General features: G+C 39.4%; 1 protein-coding gene across 4 annotated transcripts in view; it reads right to left on the reverse strand.

Annotated features, from left to right (window-relative positions):
* The window catches only part of ACSL3 (acyl-CoA synthetase long chain family member 3), an 83,557-nt gene that overhangs the window by 9,756 nt on the left and 49,159 nt on the right, over positions 1 to 24,642 (reverse strand). For all 4 annotated transcript variants that reach the window (XM_089916313.1, XM_089916314.1, XM_022567799.2 and 1 more), the window contains 12 exons: positions 23,537 to 23,953; positions 14,117 to 14,294; positions 13,497 to 13,606; positions 12,496 to 12,634; positions 10,378 to 10,528; positions 8,803 to 8,926; positions 8,491 to 8,562; positions 7,056 to 7,195; positions 5,300 to 5,472; positions 3,316 to 3,390; positions 2,058 to 2,249; positions 453 to 567 (listed from right to left, as the gene is read on the reverse strand). In XM_089916313.1, coding sequence (XP_089772439.1) covers positions 453 to 567; positions 2,058 to 2,249; positions 3,316 to 3,390; positions 5,300 to 5,472; positions 7,056 to 7,195; positions 8,491 to 8,562; positions 8,803 to 8,926; positions 10,378 to 10,528; positions 12,496 to 12,634; positions 13,497 to 13,606; positions 14,117 to 14,294; positions 23,537 to 23,914 — 1,847 coding nt within the window. In that variant the 5' untranslated portion in view covers positions 23,915 to 23,953. The remainder of the gene's footprint in view (positions 1 to 452; positions 568 to 2,057; positions 2,250 to 3,315; positions 3,391 to 5,299; positions 5,473 to 7,055; positions 7,196 to 8,490; positions 8,563 to 8,802; positions 8,927 to 10,377; positions 10,529 to 12,495; positions 12,635 to 13,496; positions 13,607 to 14,116; positions 14,295 to 23,536; positions 23,954 to 24,642) is intronic.

Below are 24,642 nucleotides of genomic sequence, written 5' to 3' on the forward strand. Positions count from 1 at the left end.
ACAGCTTAACATGGCTTAAGGGGGAACGGAAGCCCACACCTGGCTAGGGTCCCAAGCAGGCTCAAACTGACAGGGGGTAGTAAGAATGGAGCAGAGCACTGCTCTCTGACCCCACCCCCAACTTCCTTCTTTACTCGCCTCTCCTCTGGACTGGCTGTGGGAAGCTTCCCTGTGCAGGGCGACAGGTAGCAAGGCAGCAGGGAGGAGGATTTTATTTCCTTCCCCTTCCTGTCACACAGAACACCGCACTGAGATGTAAAACAGAAAACAGGGACAGAAGATAAGGAGAGGAGCATCACAAGGGCCGTAATGAGAACAGGCCGTTCCCAGAGACAATGGATAAGAAGGAAGAGTTCTCGGTATCACTTTACAAAGAAGGCCGGCATAGAAAGGAAATGCCAACAGCACACCAAATGTTTTAAGTAAAAGTAGCATAAATTCTACTTTCTTACCTGTTTGCATATGCACAAATGTTGTCTATTAGTGAGAGATTCTTCAAAGCTGCCTCCACTTTCCCAAGAGAAACATATTCTCCTGCCTGCAGTTTTACAAGGTCCTTTTTACGATCTGCGCAAAAACAAGGCCGGGAGGGGGGCACGTTGGAGGACAATATTATTATACCTTTAATGCATAGAAATACTGGCCATTCCCTAAGTAATTTGCTATCAATTAAGTTCCCTATAGTAGTTATGCTAAAATTAAAAACACATAAAATTAGGCCCTTATTTTTGTACTACTAAATATATTCTTTTAAAGAACTAGATTCTGATTAAGGGACCCCATCATCAGGGCTTCAGCCATGTTCTGCTGAACAGGTTCTGTTCCTGGTATACATTAATACCAGAAAGGTCAAGAATATACTCAATGCCATCTGAAAGCTCACATTCTACCTGAAGAGAAGCAGGACGAAAAAACGTATCACTTTAATACGATACAGTAGTACTAGGTGCTGATTTTCAAAGAATTCCCGCAAGTGAGGCCTGAGCTGAGTCTTGAGGGAAGACTGAGCAGTAGCCAAGTGGAAGAACACTGGCAAAGAAGAGAGCCGTGCCAGCTTGAATTACTGCAGCTATAGGAGGAGGAAAGGTTTTCAGCAGGAAAGCAGCCAGTGAGATGGGGGTTTAGTAATCACGTGGTGGCAGCGAGAGGGTGCATTCAGCAGGGGTAAGCATAGCAACAGAAAGGAATTTCTTGCAATAGGGTGACAGAAGGTGCAGGCCTGACCTACGATCACAGAAAGAGGGACAGACAGAAAAGAATGATCTTGAGGCATATGTCATAAGGTAAAGCAGTGGGATATGGATTAGATATGGGGAGCTGACTGAAGAGGTTCTCATCTCCTGCCAGTGTCTAGATGGCACGACTGGGATAGAAGTGCCATTAACTGAGAGAAAGAACTTAAGAGGAGAAGCAGGGAAGGTATTTCTCACCCACAGGTCCTAGTACTGAGCTGCCAGGCCTTCCTTAGCTCTCACAGGCAAGGGAAGGACATGGTTCTGACAGGAAAAGAGCCCTAATAACCTCTAGATAGCAAAGAATTCACAAAAATGAATATTCCCTATTAAGAACTGGACTCTTGAAGGATTATCTAGTAGTAATTAAAAATACCACTGCTGGGCTTCCCTGGTGGCGCAGTGGTTGAGAGTCCGCCTGCCGATGCAGGGGACACAGGTTTGTGCCCCGGTCTGGGAAGATCCCACATGCCGCGGAGCGGCTAGGCCCGTGAGCCGTGGCCGCTGAGCCTGTGCGTCCGGAGCCTGTGCTCTGCAACGGGAGAGGCCACAGCAGTGAGAGGCCCGCATACCGCAGGGGAAAAAAAAAAAAAATACCACTGCTGTTGAACAGACCTTGAGACCTCATAATATGTCAAGCCTTATAAATTCCACACAGTCCCTATTGTACATTTTTATATTCCAGGGATAATGCAGAGACCATACCAACACTCCATAAAGATGAATTCTTACACTATTAAACAGCTTCTCTAAATATATAGTCTCTCTTTTGAAAAGCTATTTTGGAAACATCCACTTAAAGAAAAAAAGTATTACTTCGCTTACCAATAATCTTCAAACAACCATCAGGGTCAAACTCTCCAATATCTCCAGTACAGAGCCACCTCTGTCCATTTTCATCTTCAAAAAAATCAGCTTTTGTTTTTGCTTCATTTTTGTAGTATCCCATTGTCACATTTTGGCCACCAATAATAATTTCACCCCTAGGATGTGGTTTGTCAGTATTAAAGTATCCACCTAACAAACACAGAATAATTTAGAGTTAATTCAACATTTTTATCCCCGCGTGCATCGTGTGAATATTTGAAACTATTAGTTTCTAAATAGGGACATCTGATTTTGATCCAATCAGCGTTTCCCAAAGGAAATAAGGCAGGCACTACGAACAAAATTCATCAACATAAAACTAGTTGCAAATTTTCAGCTGCTTAACCCTAAGCACTTCTGCTTTCAAACTACTATTCCAAGAAAAAAATTAAACTCAAAAATCCAACATCTACTGTATAAAATAATTACATATGGACGACACTGGTCAATTCCTTTAAGGACTCTGTAGAGATTCTTAAATATCGTACTAGTAACTGATAAAAGTGTTAAATTGTGCATTTTGAGAATAAATCTCCGTATAAAATCAAATTACTATATATTTAGAAGATTTATTCCTTACAGATAATTTCAGAATGGTTCCATGTTTAAGCTTATTAAACATTTTCACTAGTTCTGAAAAATGACAACCAAGCCTTAGACACTCTTTGCATAAAAGAAAAGTGCACCCAGACAAATCAGAGATAACATGTACACGCTAACAGGGTCATATAAAATTTTTAAGAAGTGACTAGTATTTAAATGGCATGAGCAATACATTTTCATGTAATTATAGTAAAAATTTCCTTCTGATAATTTTGGGTTGAAGCCCTCGGAGAAGGGAAAGAAAAAAGAAAAAACAGGTAAAAATCTTCAGTTTCATAGAATGAATTATATGATTTTGTTTCTACAAAATATGTTCATTTGTAACTTATGGGCATTATTTATTTAGCACATTTCTCAAGTTTTTCCCATAATTCTTATTTGCATTTATGTAATAAAGTAAGCAAATAAAAACAATTATAATTCTTTGAAGTCATCTTTGAAAGAAGCAAAATAAATGCATTCATATAGCTCTAGATAAAATATTTCTATTATAAAGGACAAAAGTGAGCACTTGTGGGTGATTTTACACTCTAAAGTAAGGAAGGAAATGAAGCACAATTCTAAAGTTTAATATTATACAAATTAATGCTCTGTGGTTAAAAGAGGTTATTACCTTCCTCCCAGTTCTTTAATTTGATTTCACAGCAAACTAATGGCGCTCCCACTCTGCCAGTATTGTAGTCCCACACTAAAATGCAAATGAAAAAAAGTATTTGATTACAGTAGTTAATAAATCGCTTCATTTTTTTAAACTACAAAAAACCAGTGATTTATCCCAAACCTTAGATATCCCCAGAGAACCCTTAAATGCAGAAGTAGCACATTGGTGAAGCAAGCTGTGTAGCCCACACTGAAATGTTTTGGTTTTTTTTTTTTTTAATCCGAATTGGTTATAGACATTTAAAAATCAAGACATTTTACGAAAGAGTATGGAATCTCCGAGAACAATGGGCCCACATTTCCAGCACAGCAACAACTGTAGCCCCTATCAGACGGTGCAGGCCTGCTCCAGTTTCCCCAGATCCCTTACCATCACATTTTCTTACACCAGGGCCCACTTCACTCATTTAAGTAGCTGCCTGGTTCATGAGTTTGTCTTCTCTATCTTAAAGGATAAAGGAACACAATGGTTTACACCTATTCTACTTTCTTACTAGACTTAACAGATCTGCAGTACAAATAACCTCTCCAATCTTCTCCCATGTACCACTATTTCAAACTGAGATCTCTGAAGCTTCCCTCACATCAGCTTATACTAGCACACCCTATTTTTTCATAAGTTCATATAGTAAGAGCTCAGAGATCACACTGGAGATTAAGATTGTTAACTTTCAAGGATCTGGGAAAGAACCCACCACGATTATGAACTACTACTGCATCATGTTTCCTCTTCAAAGAGCATTCAAATATCAGAAATGAAAGGCTGATATTTAATACTTTACAGACATATTTACACCATAAACCGTAACTGATTAATCACACATCCAATGGAAACCTTAAAAATGGAAGAAATTAAGGCTCTTCAGGAACCGTATATGCATGTTTTTAAGATTGCTTGTCTATTTTGTGCAAAACAAGACTTAGAAGCAGCTTCCCAAAATATATAAAATATAGAGAACGTAACTGAAAACTGGAAAATACAGAAGTAATGCAGGATAAACCTGACATAAGAATGGTGCACAAAAGCGCTCAAGGTAAATAGGGGAAAATGAAAAGTTAAGAGGTTTCGTGTCTATCAGTATCTAGAAAATACAAAGGAGGAGCATAGTTTTATCTAGGACTGGAGAACAAAGTACCTTTCTTCCATAAAAGGGCATATAAGGCACTAGGGGAGTCATCTGGGAACCGCTCAGGTAGTGGACTGCCCCCTCAACCCAGTCACCATGATAAACTCTGGAAATTAGATTCTCTAGACCAGAATCTAGTTTCTCGTTGCACTTAACACAGACCACCCACCCCAATAAACATTTCTGAATTTGAGCCTTAATAAACATACCTAAACAACTAGAAAATACACATTAATTTTTCTACATAAAAAGAAATTTAAAAACTGATATAAGATGATAAATGTACACAATACAGCCAATGCTTGTGACAAAAACTTCTTTTCTAGAAAGCTAAGTAGTTTGTTTCTTGTTTGTTTGGTTGGTTCTTTTGCGGTGTGCAGACCTCTCACTGTTGTGGCCTCTCCCGTTGCAGAGCACAGGCTCCGGACACGCAGGCTCAGCGGCAAGGGCTCACGGGCCTAACCGCTCCGCGGCATGTGGGATCTTCCCGGACCAGGGCACGAACCCGTGTCCCCTGCATCGGCAGGCGGACTCTCAACCACTGAGCCAGCAGGGAAGCCCAGCTAAGTAGTTTTTAATACTATCATAGTCTTTACCATAGTCTTAATTCGAAAACTCCTCTAGATGAATTACTGACAATGAGATATACCTAATACATTCTAAAAACATATCAATAATCACACTACTTGGGATTTACACAAATATTTTAACTGCTCTTCTATATATCTGCAAAAAACAACCCATACTAAAAAGTGCCTGGAGTTGCACCCCAGCCTCTGTTGGACACACCACTTTGTAGATAACACTAACCTTCTGTAATTGTTCCAGCCCCACAAGATTCAGTGAGTCCATATCCCTGACCGACAGGACAGCAAAAACAGATGTTCATGAATCTCTGTGTGGTTGCAGAAAGTGGAGCACCCCCACACAAGAGAAGCCGAATATTTCCACCTAGCAAGCTTCGAACTTTCCGGAAAATAAAGCTTAAAAAAAAAAAGAAAAATCAATCAGATAATCACAGAATTTTAAAGCTGAATGGGATTTTCCAAATCATTTAGCCTAATCTTCCAATTCTGATACACAGGCACACCGTGAAGATATTTAGAGTTCAGTTCCAGAGCACCGCAGTAGAGTGAATGTTGCAATAAAGCAAGTCACATGAATTTTTTGGTCTCCCGTTGCACACAAAAATTATGTTTATACTATACTATAGTCTATTAAGTGTACAACAGCATTACGTCTAAAAAGCAATGTACGTACCTTAATTAAAAAACACTTTATGTTAACAAATGCTAACCATCTGACAATACAGGGTTGCCACAAACCTTCCACTTGTAAAAACACAGTATCTGTGAAATGCAATAAAGCAAAGTGCAATAAAACGAGGTACACCTATATGAGATGTTGAGATTAAGTATCTTATCCAAGGCCACAAAGCCAATTTAAGAGACTCTCTTGACCCACTACTTAAATCTAAATGTTTATTCAACCAAGTTTATTCAACCAAGAACATGTGATTTTTCTCTTGAGAACTTCAAGTAATATTTGAATTCAAAATTGTCAGGTTTAATTTTATATAGTAATGGAAAACCCTTGCTTATGGCCAGAGCAATTAGTTTTATATCATTATATAATACATATTATATTAATACTGAATAATCCTATTGTATCTTCATAAAATTTAGTATAAAAAGTAAATTATTTTTTTGCTTTCGCTTACTTCATTAAAGATGTATATGTATTTGTATACAGCAATTTAACTCTTTAAAATTTCACTAATTCAAGTTGAAGTATCTGGTAAATTAAAAAAGAAAACAATTCAAACATCTAACTGATATGTTTCTGAAAACACACTTATTAAAAAGATTGCTTACCACCTAGATGAAAAAGGGGGAAGGGTTTTGTTTTGTATTTTAATAACTTTGAAAAAAGACCAAGAGGCAATCATTAAAATATATATATATATATATGTAAATAGGCTTTACAAAGCAATTCTGTATCTCACTGGAGATATGAGTAAAAGGCAGGGAAAAAAATTATAAAGTTTTAAATAATGTGAAACACATATGAAAACTACATTAACGTTCCCATAAAAAATAATTTGAATGTCATACTTTTATTTTCTAATTTCTAAACTATTTTATAGTTAAATCTACTTATTCTATTAGTGCCATGGCGGGCGGGGGGCGGGGGGATGACAGGTGTGTGGTAAAACTCATTTAACACTTTAAACACAAAACATTTAATCATATTTGGTTGCCATTTTATATTCATATTGAAATAAATATAAAAGCAAAGAGAAACTACTTCTCAAAATAATTAAAATCATATAAGTGTCCACAGAAGACATAAGCCCACATTTAACACAGCAAAATTTTTAGCGAAAATTTTTTTCAAATAACCTTGCAATCTTTTTTAATTGCTCATATTCTTATGCAAGATGGATTTTTTTTAGAGTCCCTTTGACTTTTTAAGATAATTTTTACTTATAACTATCTCAATTAATTGGGCTATTAATGTGAATAAAATGATCAAGTTATCAAGGAGAGGGAGAGCCTTTACTTACCTATCACACAGCGGAGTACCATGCCCTTTTGAAATCTGTTCCATTTTGTAATTATAGGCGAGAATAAACAGAGTGCGTTGAAAATTACTCATTCCATTCACTTTATTCATGACATTTTTGTAGATCCGATCCATGATTTCCTAGATGTATAAAAATGAGTTAATACAGTCAATAATGCTATCAGCTACCTTATTTAAAATCTTAACATCAGATTACTATTTCCATCAATAGAGGCATTCTAAAAGATACATTCTGTCAAGAATAAACTTTTAAAATAGAGCCACAATTTGTTTAAAAATGAGATTTCTGTAATTTTTTAATAGATGCTCATGTAAAAGTAGTAAAAAAAAAAAAACGGGGGGGCAGGGAGATACTAAAAACCTTAGGGCAGTAATATGCCGTTATTGATTCTTTATACTGCTTTGCTCTTATTTTTTCTGAACTAAAAACTAAACTCACTAAATAAATGAACAACTATATAAAATTAAAAGAGAATTTTAAAAACCATTCTATCTTATAAAGATATAAAGTACTACATTCTTTGCTCACAACAAGACCATGGGGTTATTTTGGTTGGTTGTTTGACTTTTAATGCTGCATCCATGAAAAATTTCCTTGTCTGCACTGTGTTTTGCCTACTATGCCTATTCCTATGACATATACTTTAATGACTTGAAATAGTTTCTCTCTACAATTTTAAATTATATTTAATATTTATGTGAACCAAAACTTTGAAGAAAGATAGTATTAAGGAAACTACATACCTAATGAAACTCCAAAATTACTGGTCATTTATATTTGACTTTGGAATAACTAAGCAATTATGCTTGAATGTGAACACTCAGTATCCAATTATAATTCCCAACACTCTCAAACAAAATCAGAGAGCCTCGTAAAATTTACATTAAGGGAGCAGAAAATCATTGCTATCCCATTTCTACTGATCTTATTCTCAGGCCCCTCCCTATGCCTGGTATTAAATTAAGATGCACAGTGCTGCTAGGGTAATTCAAAGTTGCACCAACTTCTCTGTCCCTTTTTTTTTTTGGTGTCTAGGCCAGACTTTCCCCAAGGACTCGGGAGATATGATTTGCTTAGAAGGAGGTGATCTCAAACCTTTTCTCCTATCTCCTGCTGGGCTTCAGGTTTCTACCAATAGCAAACAGATATCACAAAAATGATTTGAGCAAGAAGTTATTTAGGGAAAGGCACTGATAATATCATATCGAAGCTGAAATTAAGTTGATTGTTTAATAAGCAAGAAAAAAAAGATAAAACAAGATCAAATAAATACTGTAGAGCTCAAGGTAACATAGATAATGAATAAGGAATAAATCCTACATAAACTACCATGTCAACAGTATCTTTTCCACTAGCATTTACTTTCTGTAGATGCTTTTTTAGCAGGCAATATTGATTAATGGTCAATTCTTACCGGGACAGCTGCCATCAGTGTTGGTTTCAATATGGATGTATCTCCTTTACTTCCTTTTTTTATTTTTGAAGACTACAGAGAGAAAAAGTTATCTATATAAAGTGATCTTTATTTTAAAAATTCAATAAAACTCTTAAAAAACACATTACAAATTCACCATTTTAATTCACTTATATTCTAAGTAGCACTTAAAAGGCAAGTTCCTTTAGAATGATTAACTGTCAGCCTTACAATATACTGTCATACTGAATGAAAATTGTGTTAAAGATAATTATGATTTTTTAGTATCTCAAATCACAGAATTTAATTTACCTGATCTGCTAAAGTCTGTGGTGAAGAGTAGCCAATGCAGCATCCATGAGAAAGACAAACAAGCTCAGCACTTAATTCTAAAACATGGGCCAGAGGCAGATACCCGATGTAAACATCCTTCTCACTAAAAGAAAAGGGAGATACAGGAAGCAACAGTCAGGTGCTGTTTCTGTGAAAACGGGAGCGAGCTTTACCCTCAGGGCTCAATCTGGGCTCTTTGTGTGTGCATGTGCGTGCATGCGTGCGTGCGTGCGTGTGTGCGTGTGTGTGTGAGAAGAGAGAGACAGACAGACAGAGACAGACACTGAGGGTGTCAGGGAAAAGAACTGTAGTACAGCTCAACCTAAAGCTGAGGAGGCAGACACTCTGAGGAAGTGGCTCCTGTTTCCAGGTCCTCCTGGAAGGCACTCACTAACTGTGCGTGCTGCAGAAGCAAAGCACCAGGACAGAAGAAATATGGGCTTGGAGGGGGGAAAAAGAAAATGAGGGTTCTTTGGAAGGACAGAAGAAATTCCCCCAAGGAGGAAATGGTCTTTAAAGCTAATGGGCTATCAAACAGGAGAGTTCAAATAGGATCCACAACCCTCTGCCAGGAATCTCAGCATGAGATTCATGTTCTGAGAGTTAAATTATACCTTACGTAATAAAATGTATATGTATACATATCCATATATTTCAAGAACTGCTCCCATTCCCAGAAGGAATTAGTTGCTATTACTTTTTTTTTCTAAAAGTTATGCACACACAAGAAAAATTTCTCTCTCCATCCCCAAATTCAATTCCACAGTAACATGTGTGTGTATAATTTCTGTGCATCCAACCACTGCACTAGATCAGTCATCACAATATTGATTCCATCTCTGGGAATGCTAGCTTTACCACCGCTAAAATTCGCTCCCGTCTGGTTTCCTCCATTGGTCTCTTTCCCATCCCAGTATACCCACTCTCCCCCAGTACTACTGGAATGTGTCTTAAAAAGAAAAATCAGAGACTGAATAGAGAAGCTCAATAAGCATTTATTGGATACATTATTTGTTCACTTGAAGTATAATATTTAGGTATAAAAATGACTGTGAAGGTAACAACACCAACTGATTAAAATAATTTAAGACATTTAAGTCAGTTAAAGTTTGCACTTTTAAAGTAACAAGTAAATATTAACAATGATGTCTATCAGCTATACTTTAAAACCCCCAACTAGGGCTTCCCTGGTGGCGCAGTGGTTGAGACTCCGCCTGCCGATGCAGGGGACACGGGTTCGTGCCCTGGTCCGGGAGGATCCCACATGCCGCGGGGCAGCTGGGCCCGTGAGCCATGGCCGCTGAGCCTGCGTGTCCGGACCCTGTGCTCCACAACGGGAGAGGCCACAACAGTGAGAGGCCCGCGTACCACGAAAAAAAAAAAAAAGCCCAACTATAACTATTTTGTAATTTTAGTGTCCTTTTCTTGAAGAAATACCTACTGTAAACAGACTCTGAAGGACTAATTTAACCGCGTAGTAATAAATGACACAAACGTTAATGTAACAACAGACATAAATACTGGACTACCCCAAATTTATTTACTATGACATACCCCAGGTCTGGAATCCTTTCCGCCATCCCAGTTATACCAGCAATAAGGTTACTATGGGAGATCATGACCCCCTTTGGAAGTCCTGTGGATCCACTTGTGTACATGATTACTGCAGTATCTGAGGGCACTGGTTTGCTATGAGGCTTGTTTTCTGTATTGGAGAAGAAAAGACACACATACTTCTGAGAAAGTTAGCTGTATCACCAGCTTTTTCATAATCATGTTTGTCTAACTGAGTTAACAACTATTAATTGGGTTCGTACAAGCTCAACAAAACAGATCAAGTCCCTGCACATAAGAGATATATGCTATTAGGACAGACATAAACAAATCTATAATGTTATAAGAGCTATAAGAGAAAAAGAAAGCAGGGCAAGGTGAGAAGATGTTAGGAAAAGTGGCAGGAAATGAAGGTGGAGTAGCCGCCAGCACCGTATCATGCCATCTCAGAGGCCACGCGAAGGACTCTGGATTTCACTCTGGGTGCAAAGCAATGTTACTTTCAACAGAGGCTTGTCATCACCTGTGACAAGGATCACTTTAGCTACTGTGTGGTTACCTAACTTAAAAAGGAAAGAAAGGAGGTATAGGGAGAGAAAAGGCCATTCCAGCAACTCAACTAAGAAATAAGGGTGGTCAGACGAGGGTACCTAGACATTTGCTACAAAACGTTCTCTGCTTCAGAGTGGTGAAGTTAACATGGCTATACTCGGAATCCTGGATTAAAAGACACTGTCCCTCATTTGCACAAGCCTAAGAACAGCAGCCAACATCCTACAGAGGTGACACAGTAAGAAAGACTATGAGAAGTAGGTCATGGATAGCACTGGTGATCTGCCTGAATTAATCTTGGAACTACCCTAAATGCGGTCTTCTTAAATAAATGAGGAAAACATTTTAAACACGTTCCCAAGTGAACTCTTTCTCTCCTACCTGTCAAGATATACTTCTTGACAATTGTTATCATTCAAGTTCTTGCTTCCTAATCCGCCATTCACTCCTTCATCCCATGGCACCATCCTCCTCTGCCACCAGCACTCAGAAGCTGCTCTCTCTGAAGTGACACTGGCTAAGAAGTCCAACGGTGCTTTTGCAATCCCCGCATCACCGGACTCCTCCAGTGCACCTGGTCCTGCTGAAGACTCCTGCCTCACTGAGGGGCTCCTTTCACTCGGCTCCCACAAACCACACGCTGTGTGTCTTCTTCCTTCTTCTCTGACCAATTCTTGGTGGCCTTTGGAGGTACCATTCTCTGTGGGTGACCTCACCTACTCCCACAGCTTTAATTAAAATCTGTTTCTAGCTTCTAAATCTTTTAACTCCAAATTAAACTCCAGCGTACTAGACTTGTATAGGCCACTCCCCACTACAAAGCTACATTTGAATGTCCCACCAGCAGGTAAATTCAACATGTCCAAAATTAACCTCAGCATAACCCCATTCCCAAGCTGAGTGAATGTTTACATCTAATTCATCACTATGTTTCCAACTATAAAGGAAGTACAGTCCCACCATCCTAACAGCTTTTGTGATATACTTAAACATCAATATATTCTCTACCATCTTCTGACACTTATTTGAGAGTGGGAATTTCCGGTTACCATGCCTGGGTGTGCTAGCTGGAGGACAGAAAGATGTCCCCTCTGGAAACAACACAGTTGGAGCAGAAAGTAAAAGGAGGGATGCAGGTTTAGACACTTAACATATCTGTTAATACTTACAGATAATTCACATAGGGCAAGTTTAATGGCATTATTTGTTTAAATTTGTTTAAACAAATAATGGCATTATTTGTTATCTGGTTTAAACACTAACTTTAAACCAACGAGAGAAAAAGGGAAACGGGAAAACTGTATAATGTAAAAAGTATTTTAAATTAACTTCAAATAAATACTACTTTTAGACCATTTTAATAAATTAACGTTCATGTTTTTCCTTAAGCTGCTTTTTTTTAAAAGGGTAGATGACATTATACCTAGGGTGACCTTTCGTCCCAAAGTGATGGCCTAGGAAACTAGTTCGTCACTTCATCTAACTTTAGAATCAAATATCTGGAGCACTTCTGGAGAACACGGTCACTGTAGAACATGCATGAGGAACTGGGAAACCGCCACATACCCACGCTGGCCTTGGCTCCCAGAGCCTGCACTGCTGCCATGGTGTGCACGATGACGCCCTTGGGGAACTCAGACCAGGTCGGTGGTTTACCGTCCACAGTGATGATGTGCCGCAGGCATGGGACTAGAGAAACTATATCCTGGAAAAACACAAGCATTCGTTGTATTCTTCATTACTCTTCCTTAAATAGCTTGACAAATAGCCCAGGACACAAGAAAAGCAGTTTACCATATTCAGCAAATTGTTAATTTCTTGCCTCAAAAAAGCAAGGGTGGGGTGTAGTGGTATGAATACCCCTTTTTTCAGATGGAGAACTACTGGTGTGAAATGTAAGTTAGTTTTATTACATTAGATTTGCTGTGTGTACCCTTGTTCTTTGGTAAAATCTTAATCAATAAAGTCAGTTCCTTACAAAAATGGGCATGTAAACACACACTGCCTGAACTACAGGGTAGCCAAACACTCCTCATGCTTTTAAGAGGCAAATAAAGATACAGGGGGAGAGGAAGGGAATCCTCTTATAAACTTGTATTTAAAAAAAATCAGATATTATTGTTTTCACAGAGTTGTCTGCAGACGAAAGAAACGCCTTCTCCTGTAGTTTTGTAAAGTCTTTTTCTTCCCTTTAAAAAATTCTGAAACTTGTAATGACTCAAATGCTTCAGAACCAAGTGAATTACTAGTTTAAAAATAATCCTTAAAAATTACAAATTTATTGAAAATAGACTAGAAACCAGATGAGCACAATAAAGTTGTGATCCCTTCACCTCTGACATGGACACATTGACAATTAATTTGTAGCTCTCTGCGCTGCTTATACACAAATATACATGAAATCCACTTTTTCTTTTCTAAAGGAGAAGAACAAAGTATGATAGTCCCACAAAGTTTACAGAGATATTAAGGATTTTAAAGATCATAAAAGAACTAAGTATCAATAATGAGCTCATGACACTGAAAATTCTAAAGTACGGGACAGTTATTAGAAAACTAGTTCTCACCTTCAACTTTGTTTGTAAGAGTTCTTTACTAGTAATGATGTTGGTCACCTCTGTTTCATTTAATCCATGAACAATTGCTGGACCCCCTAGAGTAGCATACAACGTAACAACTACAGGGAAAAAGAAGGGCAAGTCAGACATTTGGACATTTCATGGAAATACTAAAAGGAATTAAATAAAGCCTCTGACCGTGGATGGAACATACTAAACCCTAAACTGTTAGATCCACAGTTTGTGATCTATACATGCTGTTTTAGAGGCCAGCTGTTACTGACAGAAGTGGCATAACAAGATGACACTAACTTCAAAAGAAAATTCTGAGAGGGGTGGCAGAGCAATGACCCACAGGTACAGATCTAGCTCCCCAGACCCAGAAAGTCCCCTCTGAACAGGTTCAAGTCCCCTTACTATACACGGTATAATTTGTTCCACGACTGGTTCCTTTTCCAAAATAGATCAACAATTCTAAGTGGTAACAAAGAGTTATCCACTGATTGGATACAAGGTAAAAATTAACATCAGAATTTTAATCTCTTGGGAGTAAATATTTATAATAAAAAGTGAGTATCATCTCTCCCACATTAGGTCCACGCTTTGAGAAGATAAGCAAGTCCACGTACGCTGAAAATTATACATGAAGCAGGCCTGTGCAGTGATCATCCACTCAGCCCTGGTTTCACAGAAGATGGCAATGTTGGTCTTTGGTTTCTGACCCAATATCTGTAAGCCATTTCCGAAATTAAAAGCTCTAACGAAGACATCTTCAAAGGACAGCCAATTATAGTTCCCAAGAATAACCTGATAAAACAGAAAGCATACAAAAATGGTTTTCAAATTAACCAAGATATTAATTTCTAGAAAGAAGCCAGGATGTGTTCCACATTTTGACAGACCAGAAAGCTGTGTTTGTATATATACTATTTTGTTCTAACGAAAAGCTGGAAAGTGAGTTTCAAGTGAAAGTCTATTTTGAAAATTAGCTCTTTTGTGATATCTTCTATGACAACTCAAATCTTTTGCCAAATCTTTAACTGTAATTTGGGGGTGGGGGGTTGTTTTCCTTTAAAAAAAATTATTCAAGGTTTGACAGGATCTTAAATGTCAACTTTCTGGCCAAAGGCACATATATTAAGAATTCATTTATAGACTTCACTTACTTAAACAATGTAGATGCTAGTTTATGATTTAACCTAGTGTCAAGTACTACTGATACCAACATTTTACTTTCCCTCTACTTATGAATTCCTGGATTTAAGTATCAGACAGTACAACATGATTCACAAACAGCAACTGGCAGACCCAAGCTAACAGAAATGCTTATGGCCGTTCAGTTGGAACTGCTGTAACTAACTCTGGATAAGCAAAGTAAACAAGTCTCTATTTATACGACCAGGTGGGGAGTTGTCATACTATTTTCCAGAGTCCCTCTGTTGAATGCCCGCTGGCGTGGCAGGGCTTTCGACTTTTATTTGTGCAGGTGACATCAAGGCTCACATTAGTAACAACCCCCTCTTAACTACCTTTAAGAATTTTCTCCAACTTAGATCAGGCCATAAATCCCCAATTATATACAGATTAGACAGAAAGCTGTTCTTGCTGCAAAAATATAGACAGTTCCCAAACATGGCTGCATCACTAACATCCGTCTCTCATGCCTTAAAACCATCTAACCATATTCATTTTCAAAAATGCTTATAATATTTAAGAGATTTCTAGAAAACAGAGGTTGGATGAAGATACAAATGGAAAAAGTTAAATACTGCCCTCTAGTGCCCTATTCCAAACTGGACTTGAGAAGTAAATTCTCATTTTGTTGGATAAAGCGGCTGAAATTAAAATGCTCACTTAACTTCAATGGGTCCCAAACCCTCACCCTGCTCTGCACCCCCATGAAATGCTCAGCACGCAGAACTCCAATGGCTTCAAAAGGAGCTCTCTGGCGGCGAGAAGGCAGATGAGAATCTGGCCGAAACGTGTAGGAACTGGATTCACCATTATTAAGAATTTCACACTCCAAAGATAGGCATGAGCTACCTCCTAGATTCTAGAATCTAAATGAGTTTTGTAAACTTCAGAGAATATATGTGTTCTGAAAAAGCATTTAGCTATATAACCCAAATATGTATGTAAACCCAAATAAATGATGGTGCAAAGAAATCAAGTCATGAGTTTAATTCAAGTGTAACCAAAATCTGAATTTAATTCTTTAAACCACTCAATTTTCTAGGAGTGATCTTTCCCATAAAGATTACATTTAAGGGACCCTACCTACCCCATAATTTTATCTGACTTGTGCTAGAAAAGGTCTCAAATCCTAACTTTGACCCTACGGTTAGCCCATCCTGAGATTAAACTCATGTATCTATTCCCTGCCTATACTGTGGAACACTGCTGAAGAACACCAACCAGGTGTTTTAAATCCAGGATCACAGATCTCACCACCCAGCAATCCTATTACGCTTCCCTGATACATTCATTTTCTCACCCTCTGAAATGGCTATCTGAAACCTTCTCCCTACTCAAATATTCTCTACCCTTTCTCTCCCTTCTCCACTTCCATGTGACGATACTACCTCACACTCCACTGAGAAATCAGAAATTAAACAGAAACTCCCTTACCTTCCTACCACCAAGTTTAATAACCTACATACACATACCTGTACCCATACCCTTTGCAGTCCCTCACGGTATCACAGTGGCTGAAGTGTCCCTGACAAAAGCTCGACTCACTGGGACTTTAATTTGAAGAGCTTCCCAAGTTTCCATCTCTAGTCCTGACCACCCATACTTGGATCTCCAACCTGCTTTTTCACTTGATTATGCAACTAAGCTAACAGGTATTCCCCCAATGCAACCACTGCCCTCCACCTGCACCCTGTCACCCTAGTCCGTCTCTCCCCTGAACTAAGGAATGCTAACTGGCCAACTTCCATTCTTATTCCCCTTTAGCCCCTTCTCCCTACAGTAGTGAGCTTTTGAAAAACATAAATCGGCTTACTCCTCTGCAAGTGTTTTCCCTTTCCAGTAGGAATGGAGTTGGAAAACCTTACCCTGGCCTACAAAGCCTTAAGGGTCCTAGACTTTGCCAGTGTCTCTGTGCCCATCTCAAAACCTCTGTCCTGACTCACTTCCTATAAATACAACTTTGTCTTTTCTGTCCTTCAAACAGGCAGCGCAGGACCCAAGATGAGGCAAAACAGCTGCTCAGGGCACGAAATTTAAGGAGGCACTCGGTCTCAGGGTCTGAATGCCGTCATGAACTTTGCTCCCTAAGTGCCTCCCCTAGCTGGGCTCATTCCTGTTTTAGAGCCACTGCACAATCCTGTCCCACTGCAAAGAGGGCTCGTTACCGGCCTTCAGGCCTCCACTTAGCCGTCACTTACTCAGAGAGGCTATCACTGATCTCCAATCAGCTTTCTTTCTTCACGACAGTTATTAAATCTGTTACCTTATTATTGTCTCTCTTCCTCCCATACAATACAAGATCCAGAAAAAAGTAATCTGTGTGTCTTGTTCATTATTGTCTCCTAGTGCCTAGGACGGTACTAGCATGTAGCAGGCACTCAGCAATTATTCGCTAAATGTGTGGAACGGACCGGTGTAACGAAACAACTTCAATTCACTCTGGGCCTCGGGGTCTTCAACCTCTCCTCTAAGCAGCCTCATTTGTTTAAAAGATGGCTTTTTTTTTTTTAATTTATTTTATTTATTTGGCTGTGTTGGGTCTTCGTTTCTGTGCGAGGGCTTTCTCTAGTTGCGGCGAGTGGGGGCCACCCTTCATCGCGGTGCGCGGGCCTCTCACTGTCGCGGCCTCTCTTGTTGCGGGGCGCAGGCTCCAGATGCGCAGGCTCAGTAGTTGTGGCTCACGTGCCCAGCCGCTCCGCGGCATGTGGGATCTTCCCAGACCGGGGCACGAACCCGTGCCCCCTGCATTGGCAGGCGGACTCTCAACCACTGCGCCACCAGGGAAGCCGATGGCTTTTTTTTTAAAGGTCCATATCCACCTGATCATTTAACTCCCTTGGCTTCTTTTGTTCTCATCACCATTCAATCGCATACATCCTTTACCAGCACCTCTTAAATATTCTTACCTGTGACCCATGAGACATAAATATGTTTGACTGTCCTAAGAGTCAGGAAGACGCACGCCTAGTGTGGCTACGTGAACGGCCACCGTGGAGGCTAAATGATCCCTACAGTCGCTTTCCTCTCTCACGTTTAATTGCCTGTATATTCATTCTATGACAGGTGTGACATACACATATGTAAGTATCAATGTTGTCGCTCAGACTATCACTGCCTGGGACATAGGAACTTAATAATTTACCTTTGTTCAGGAACCTATGAAATTAGATACCTTGATTATGCTGATGAGGAAGGCCTCTTATCTCAAAAGGAAACTATAAAACTAAAATGGAGGTAAGATACAGAACATTCCATAAAACAAAATCACACAATACTTAACCAGTCAGGGCCCTGAAGAATGAGATATTCTATAAAGGTTAAGTTTTCAGGTAGCTGAGTTTAACCTCTATCAGCACTAAAACTTTTACTTTAACCATTCAGAACAGAGATATCTCAAAAATATATACTTTCCTACTGTCGACAAAGTACATCTGGCTTCATTTAACCTTTCCCTCCGCAAATGAAGATCTTTACAAACAAATTATTGTGAGGGAGCCAGAGAGTGAAAATATTCAAGAGATCTGGACAGTTGGTAATAACCATGGCGACGATGAGGGCAGCTAACCTTTACTAGTGTTTACTACGTGCTAGGTATGCTGTAACTCTCTCTCACAATAACTAAGATAATTACTATTATTCTCTCTATTTTACAGATGAGAATACTGAGGCACAGACAGAATAAACATAACTTGCTCAAATCCCACAGCTATTAAGTGACGGACTAGGATATGAACCCAGGCAGTACTAAATCACAATGCTCCAACTGCACTATAGAAAGGAGTTGAGATGTTGCTGGGCAAGTGAGTAAGGTGGCCTGATTAACAGCTGTAAAATATCATTTCAACTGCTGTGTTTGAGTGGATTATAGTAGAGGCAAGAGTGGAAGCAGAAGACCTGATTTTTTTTTTTTTTTTTTTAAAAGGGAGCCGGGGTGGAGGGAGCTCTAAGGGGAAAATTTTAAAAAATCAGACTCCTGGTTTTTGACTTGAGCCATCTGGTACACAGCGGTGCCTTTAACAAACAGGGGGATGACAGGGAGGAGAGCAAGTATGGAAAAGAAAACCAAGCGTTCTGGCTGGGGAGAGTATTAACATAATAACCAACCACAAATTCTGGCCAAGAGATGAGCCATTACTTTTTATATAAATTATGTAAATATCCTAATAAGTCAAAAAATAAATACCATACACATATGCAAATAGGATAAAAACATGACTCAAGAAAGAAATAACACAAAAGTAGGCAATGAGGAAAAGAAAGCTTAAGTCAACTCCTAAGAACAGAAAGGAGTATTTCTAGTATCTTTTTGCATCAATTTAGAAGGAATGTCAGTCATAGTGAAACTTCTCTTTCTAAGCACTATGACTGCATAATTCCTTCTAGTTTCTTCTCTCTAAGGTGTGTAAAATATATGAGAAAAAGATATAAAGTATCTCCGGAAGTTAGATCACTAAATGTCTGAGCTGGTCTTGTGTCTTCTGTTTCACTGCAAAGTTATTTTTATTCTTTGCAACTCTGTTCTATTTCAGGTACATGTATTTTTAAAACGTTCTGGAAACTGATCATTTCATTGTTAATTCATTTCAAAAGACATCAGTACAAGCACTTGCTGCTGGGAAGGCTGGAATCAGGAGCTACTGACACATTCCACACGCTTCACTCTGCCACAGTTTTATAAAACCATATGAGACTTAAAATGACAGCATGATATAGTCCTGGAAAAGCTGGCCAAGCCTCAGGAACACAGCCGCCTCTGTTTCTTCGCTGTTTGTTCTTCTGTTTGTGCCCCTCGGGAAACTTGTCTTGGTGAAGCTGATGGCCGCAGTATCCTGGGCCTAATTACAGCGGAACCATGGCATCTTCACTTACCTTCCCTTGGAAGCTCAAAAAGAGACTTTTAGGATAAGACAGAAACAAAGCTTCAGAGTTCATTCATTTGATAAAGCTTTGGGCATCTTTGTTTCAACCATGCCAGATACACTCTAGGGTTAATCCCCAAAGCTCAGTCCCCCAAAACAGGGAGAAAACTTTTAGATATTGCTAATCACTAGCTTTATTTTCCAATATAAGATTATCTTCAAATATGGAAACTATTAAATGAAGGTACACTCCATCAAGATTACGTATGTGTTCCACTCTTAGTAAGCACTCTGAGCAGAGGCCACACTGCCTAAGCACCTCCATTTTTACATCTAAGGGCAGGGTGTGAAAGGTCCGCTTTTCACTCTCCTTCCATAGCAGCTGCTGCAGTACAATGGGTGTTAAATAAGAAACCAAGGGCGGGGCAGCCTAGGTTAATACACAGTGGAGATACCCCCTTATCCAGTCTACAGACCACTGCTACAGTTGCAATGCAGACCAACAGAAACTGAAGTCTTGGCTAACCAGTGGTACAGCACACCTTCTCAAGTAAGGCTAACAAAAAATATTTGCTTTGTTTATGATACACAAAACCTACTTTCCCAATGAGTCTAATTTCAAACAAGAAAAAATATGTTTTCTACACCAGAGTTTATATTAAAGACTTCTGAAAAAAGTTTGATGAATCACAAATGCGAAGTTAATGGCAAATGTCAATGGTAGGCACACCCTCTGACAGTGATGTAGTATAGACAGAAAAGGGTGCTAACTGAAAATGGTTTCTCTCATCTTCTAACTTTTCTACTAGAGTTCAAATATTTCTTTGTTGAATAAACAATGAATACAAAGGCACCACAGTCAAGACAGGGAGGAAAGAGCCACATACTGTCACTGTCTCTGTCTCTCTCTCTCTCTGTCTCTCTCTCTCACACACACACACACACACACACACACTGTCTCTCTGTCTCTGTCTGTCTCTCTCTCTCTCTCTCTCTCTCACACACACACACACACACACACACACACCCATACACAGGGCATAAGAACTTTGCTTGTGTCGGGACTTCCCTGGTCCTGCCATGGTTAAGACTCTGTGCTCCCAATGCAGGGGGCCCAGGTTTGATCCCTGGTCAGGGAACTAGATCCCACAGGCATGGCACAACTAAGAGTTCACATGCCACAACTAGGGAGCCAGTGAGCCAGAGCTACGGAGCCCATGTGCCGCAACTAAGACCCAGCACAACCTAATTAATTTTTTTAAAAAAAGAAGAAGAAGAAGAAGAAGAACTTTGCTTGTGTCCATTGCATTACCTGGCCACACTTTTTGTGTGTGTGTGTGTGGCCTCTCACCGTCGCGGCCTCCCCCGCCATGGAGCACAGGCTCCAGACGCGCAGGCTTAGCAGCCGTGGCCCACGGGCCCAGCCGCTCCGCGGCATGTGGGATCTTCCCAGACCGGGGCACAAACCCACGTCCCCTGCATTGGCAGGCAGATTCCCAACCACTGCGCCACCAGCGAAGCCCTATCTGGCCACATTTAAGGAACAACTATGATAGCTCTAGGATTTTATTTTGTCCTAATGATACTGACACCTGAATTAAGAAAGAATTTCATGTTCACCATATTCTTCTCCTTTTTATATACTCGGGAACCAGTCTGCTGCTCTGAGTACTGGATGACTGAAAGTGCTAGCTCCATAAAATGCATGTAATGTGTGTATCCTACACACACTATCCTGTAGTGTGTGCAGGATACTAGAGAGAAAATAAGCTTCCTGCTAAAACAGGATTTGTTATATATGCTTTCATTAAAAGTAAGAGAACCCAATCTTTGAATTCAAATAGCAGTAGGAATTGTCAAAGGACAAAAATGAATGTTTATTTTAGATACAAAAAGCACAGAAAAGAAGGCAGAGGAGTGGAAAACTTTAGCACTTAAAAAATGTAGTGTTTTCAGTACCTTTTATAACTACCAGATCTCGCAAAGACAGAATCAAGGAAGGTACACCATAAAAAGCAGCAACTAAATATGACAAAAATCAGACATCATTATGATAAAGTGTCTTGCAAATTATAATCTATAGGCTAGAGAAGAGTAATCAAACATGCTTAACTGCATGACTTCAATTTCTCAAAATGTGCTATTAACTAACCCCAGCTAGATCTTAATTTAGCAAAAAAAAGGGGAAAAAATTATTTAAGTGAGGCAAAACTAAGTCACCAAAAGAAACAGGGAAAATGCCTTAAAAGTACAGTGACCACAGGATTTATCCAAATCACGCTGGCGACTGTAGGGGGCACTATTAATGCCAGAACAACCAGTGTAAGTCAGGAGGGTTCCAGGCACAACAGGATAAAACATCACTCCATTTGAAGGTTAGGAACACATACAGGTTCTGTCGTCTAGAGTTAAAATAATGTTTCTGAGTTTCTAGGCGTCACTGATTATTAACTTGCGTGCCATCTCCTTTACATTTAGAAGATGACGACTGGAATTTGTGTGGTAAGTGGCAACATTAATGGACCATTAAGTCAAACAACACCATTCTCACTCCCCTCCCCACATTCTGCAGTAACAGGAGTAAATCTGAGCATTTCATTCCATGGCTGTGCTTACTTGGACTCTCCTCCAAGATCTGAGAGTTCCTTCATGATTAACAGAAAAAAGACAGCTGGAGTCAGGATGTAGTTGGAAAAAGAGGGTAAGGGAAAAATAACTGTGCCTACACAGGTATTACACCTATAACCTAACCAAATTATCAACTAACTACAGATCATCTTACTGCCTCTAAAAACACTTTATCTTCAATTCTCACCTACCAGAACTTCAAGAACCGTTTATAAGAAACTCACCCAAGTTCATAAACAGCATTTTCATGGCATTTCTATACTTATTACCCTTCACAGGGCTGCACTACTCCATGATACAAGTCTTTAGATTCATTCATACAATTTTGCCCAGTGAATTCCCAAGATGATAATAAAAGCTAGAGCATTTACACTAGATACCACAAACTGTTCCACGCACATACTTGTAGAATGTACACACACACACATTCTCACTCCCTTTCTCTATCTATTAATCCTCTCAACAACTCTGAGCTGGGATTATTTAAGGAGTATGGAGCTAGACACCCTGGGTTCTGGTCCCAGCTTCACCACCTGCTAGCTATAATGCCCTCGGGTAAGTTACCTAACCTATCTGTGCCTCAATGCCATCATCTGTAAAGGAGGGATATCCCGATCACACTAACCCGTAGGGCTAGTGTAAGTCTTAAATAAGTTGATGTGTGTGAAGCTCTTAAAACAGCCTGGCTCATAAGAAATGCTGATAAATGTCAGCAATGATCATTACCTCCATGTTAAAGAAACTGAGGCAAATGCGTTATGTAGCTTTTCGGAAGTCACACACAGCTAGTAAGTGGCAAAGCCGAGATTCGAACCCACAGTCTGTATCTGGAGTCCAGGCTCTTAAGCACTGTTACACTGCCTCTAAGGAGGTCTTATCCTCTGTTTCAAATCAATAATGGCAAGTTCTGTATCTGTGAAAAGAAATTCTTAGAAAACCAAAGCACTTGCCACAAACCAAAGTACCAAAGTACTTTGTATCCAATGGAACCTACATTGTAATCAGAAAAAGCAGGTCACACCCCAAAACCTAGAGCAATCTGGAGCTCACAGGTGCCTCTGGAACTACCAGGGAATATAGTTTCAAACCCCAAACTGCCCTAGACATTCTATTCCAAGTCCTGGTAGCCATTCAGGCTCAGAAGTGCCCCACACCAGTGAGTGATCTCAAGGTCTTCGTGAAAATTCGGAACAAATCCATGCCGGGGGTACAGAAGGAGAAGAAAGTGCAGTCTAGTCCCCTTCTACCCCGTTTCTCCTGCCACATGAGCAAATTCCAACAGAAGCAGGCCGTGCTTGTCCCCTGCCACCATTTCTAAGCGTACATTCTACTCAGAGCGAATTCAAAGGCAATAAAAAACCACATTACCTTTTTAAAAATTTTTCCGTTTGGCTGCACTTCATCTTCCTCATTTAAAATTTCACGTGTTCCCAAGAGTCTTCTGTCCTTGAATTTGTTTTTTGCGTGCATAAAAACTTTATCTAGTGTATCACATCCAGGGTATAATACTGAGGCCAAACCATCCAAGCTGTTAACAGACCTGTACGCAGACTCAGGTTTTGAATTTACAGGCTTTGCTTTAATTTGGTTTGATTTTTCTTGTCTTGACTCAGACAAAAAATAATATGGAATATATGTTAAAATAGTATAAAGTGATATTATAAAATGTATGAAATATAAAAGAATGGGGTTGATGGTATGTTTTAGCTTCATAGTCGATGGCTTTGAAGATATGTGGTTATTCATAGTGCTCAAAAAGTAGAATTAACAGATTTCTGTAAGAATCTAGAAGGAAAAGAAAGAAAGTTATTAGTCAAAAAATCATTCTTAAGTAACTTTAAAGAAAAAGTCTTCATATCAGATAGGCACACGATTTTTTCTCCCAATAAGCAGCAGCTAGTATACTGGCCGCCAGCAATGTCCTGTCCACTCTTGATATTTATAGGATACAGATTTATGCCATATCTATTAACAATGGGATTTCTACAGAAAAGTTTCCACATCATTCTGTAAACAGGTGGCTTTTCCAACAACCCCAAGTAACCACAAATACTTCCCAGTGGTGAAGAGGAAGCAAGCCAGAAGACCTACAAGAGAATGGAGACCAACAATGCACCCATTTCCTGTTCTTCAGTGTCTCATTACATTAGAGATGGCAGACACTTAGCACATATGCCACACTCTCCTCTCTCCCGACCCCTGCAGCCACTGCTGAATCATCACTGCTTTCTTTCCCGGGGAGCCCACTTCTCCCACTCTAGGCAGCAACAAGCAATTGGAGTTAGCAAACAATATGAAATTCACTTCCCACAGTGATTCTAGATATTTTTCAATTTAGGCAGGTTAAATTGTGAAGCAAGAAGACAACAGACTTTGGACATTTTATATGTTGCCTTTATCAGATTTATTGAGAATCTACTATGTGTCAGACACTGTTCTAAGTACAGGGACTATAAAACAGTGAAGGAAACAAT

This window comes from Delphinapterus leucas, chromosome 8 (genome assembly GCF_059928025.1).
Source record: "Delphinapterus leucas isolate spDelLeu-1000000601 "Yukka" chromosome 8, BTC_Dleu_Yukka2, whole genome shotgun sequence".
Classification (NCBI taxonomy): domain Eukaryota; kingdom Metazoa; phylum Chordata; class Mammalia; order Artiodactyla; family Monodontidae; genus Delphinapterus; species Delphinapterus leucas.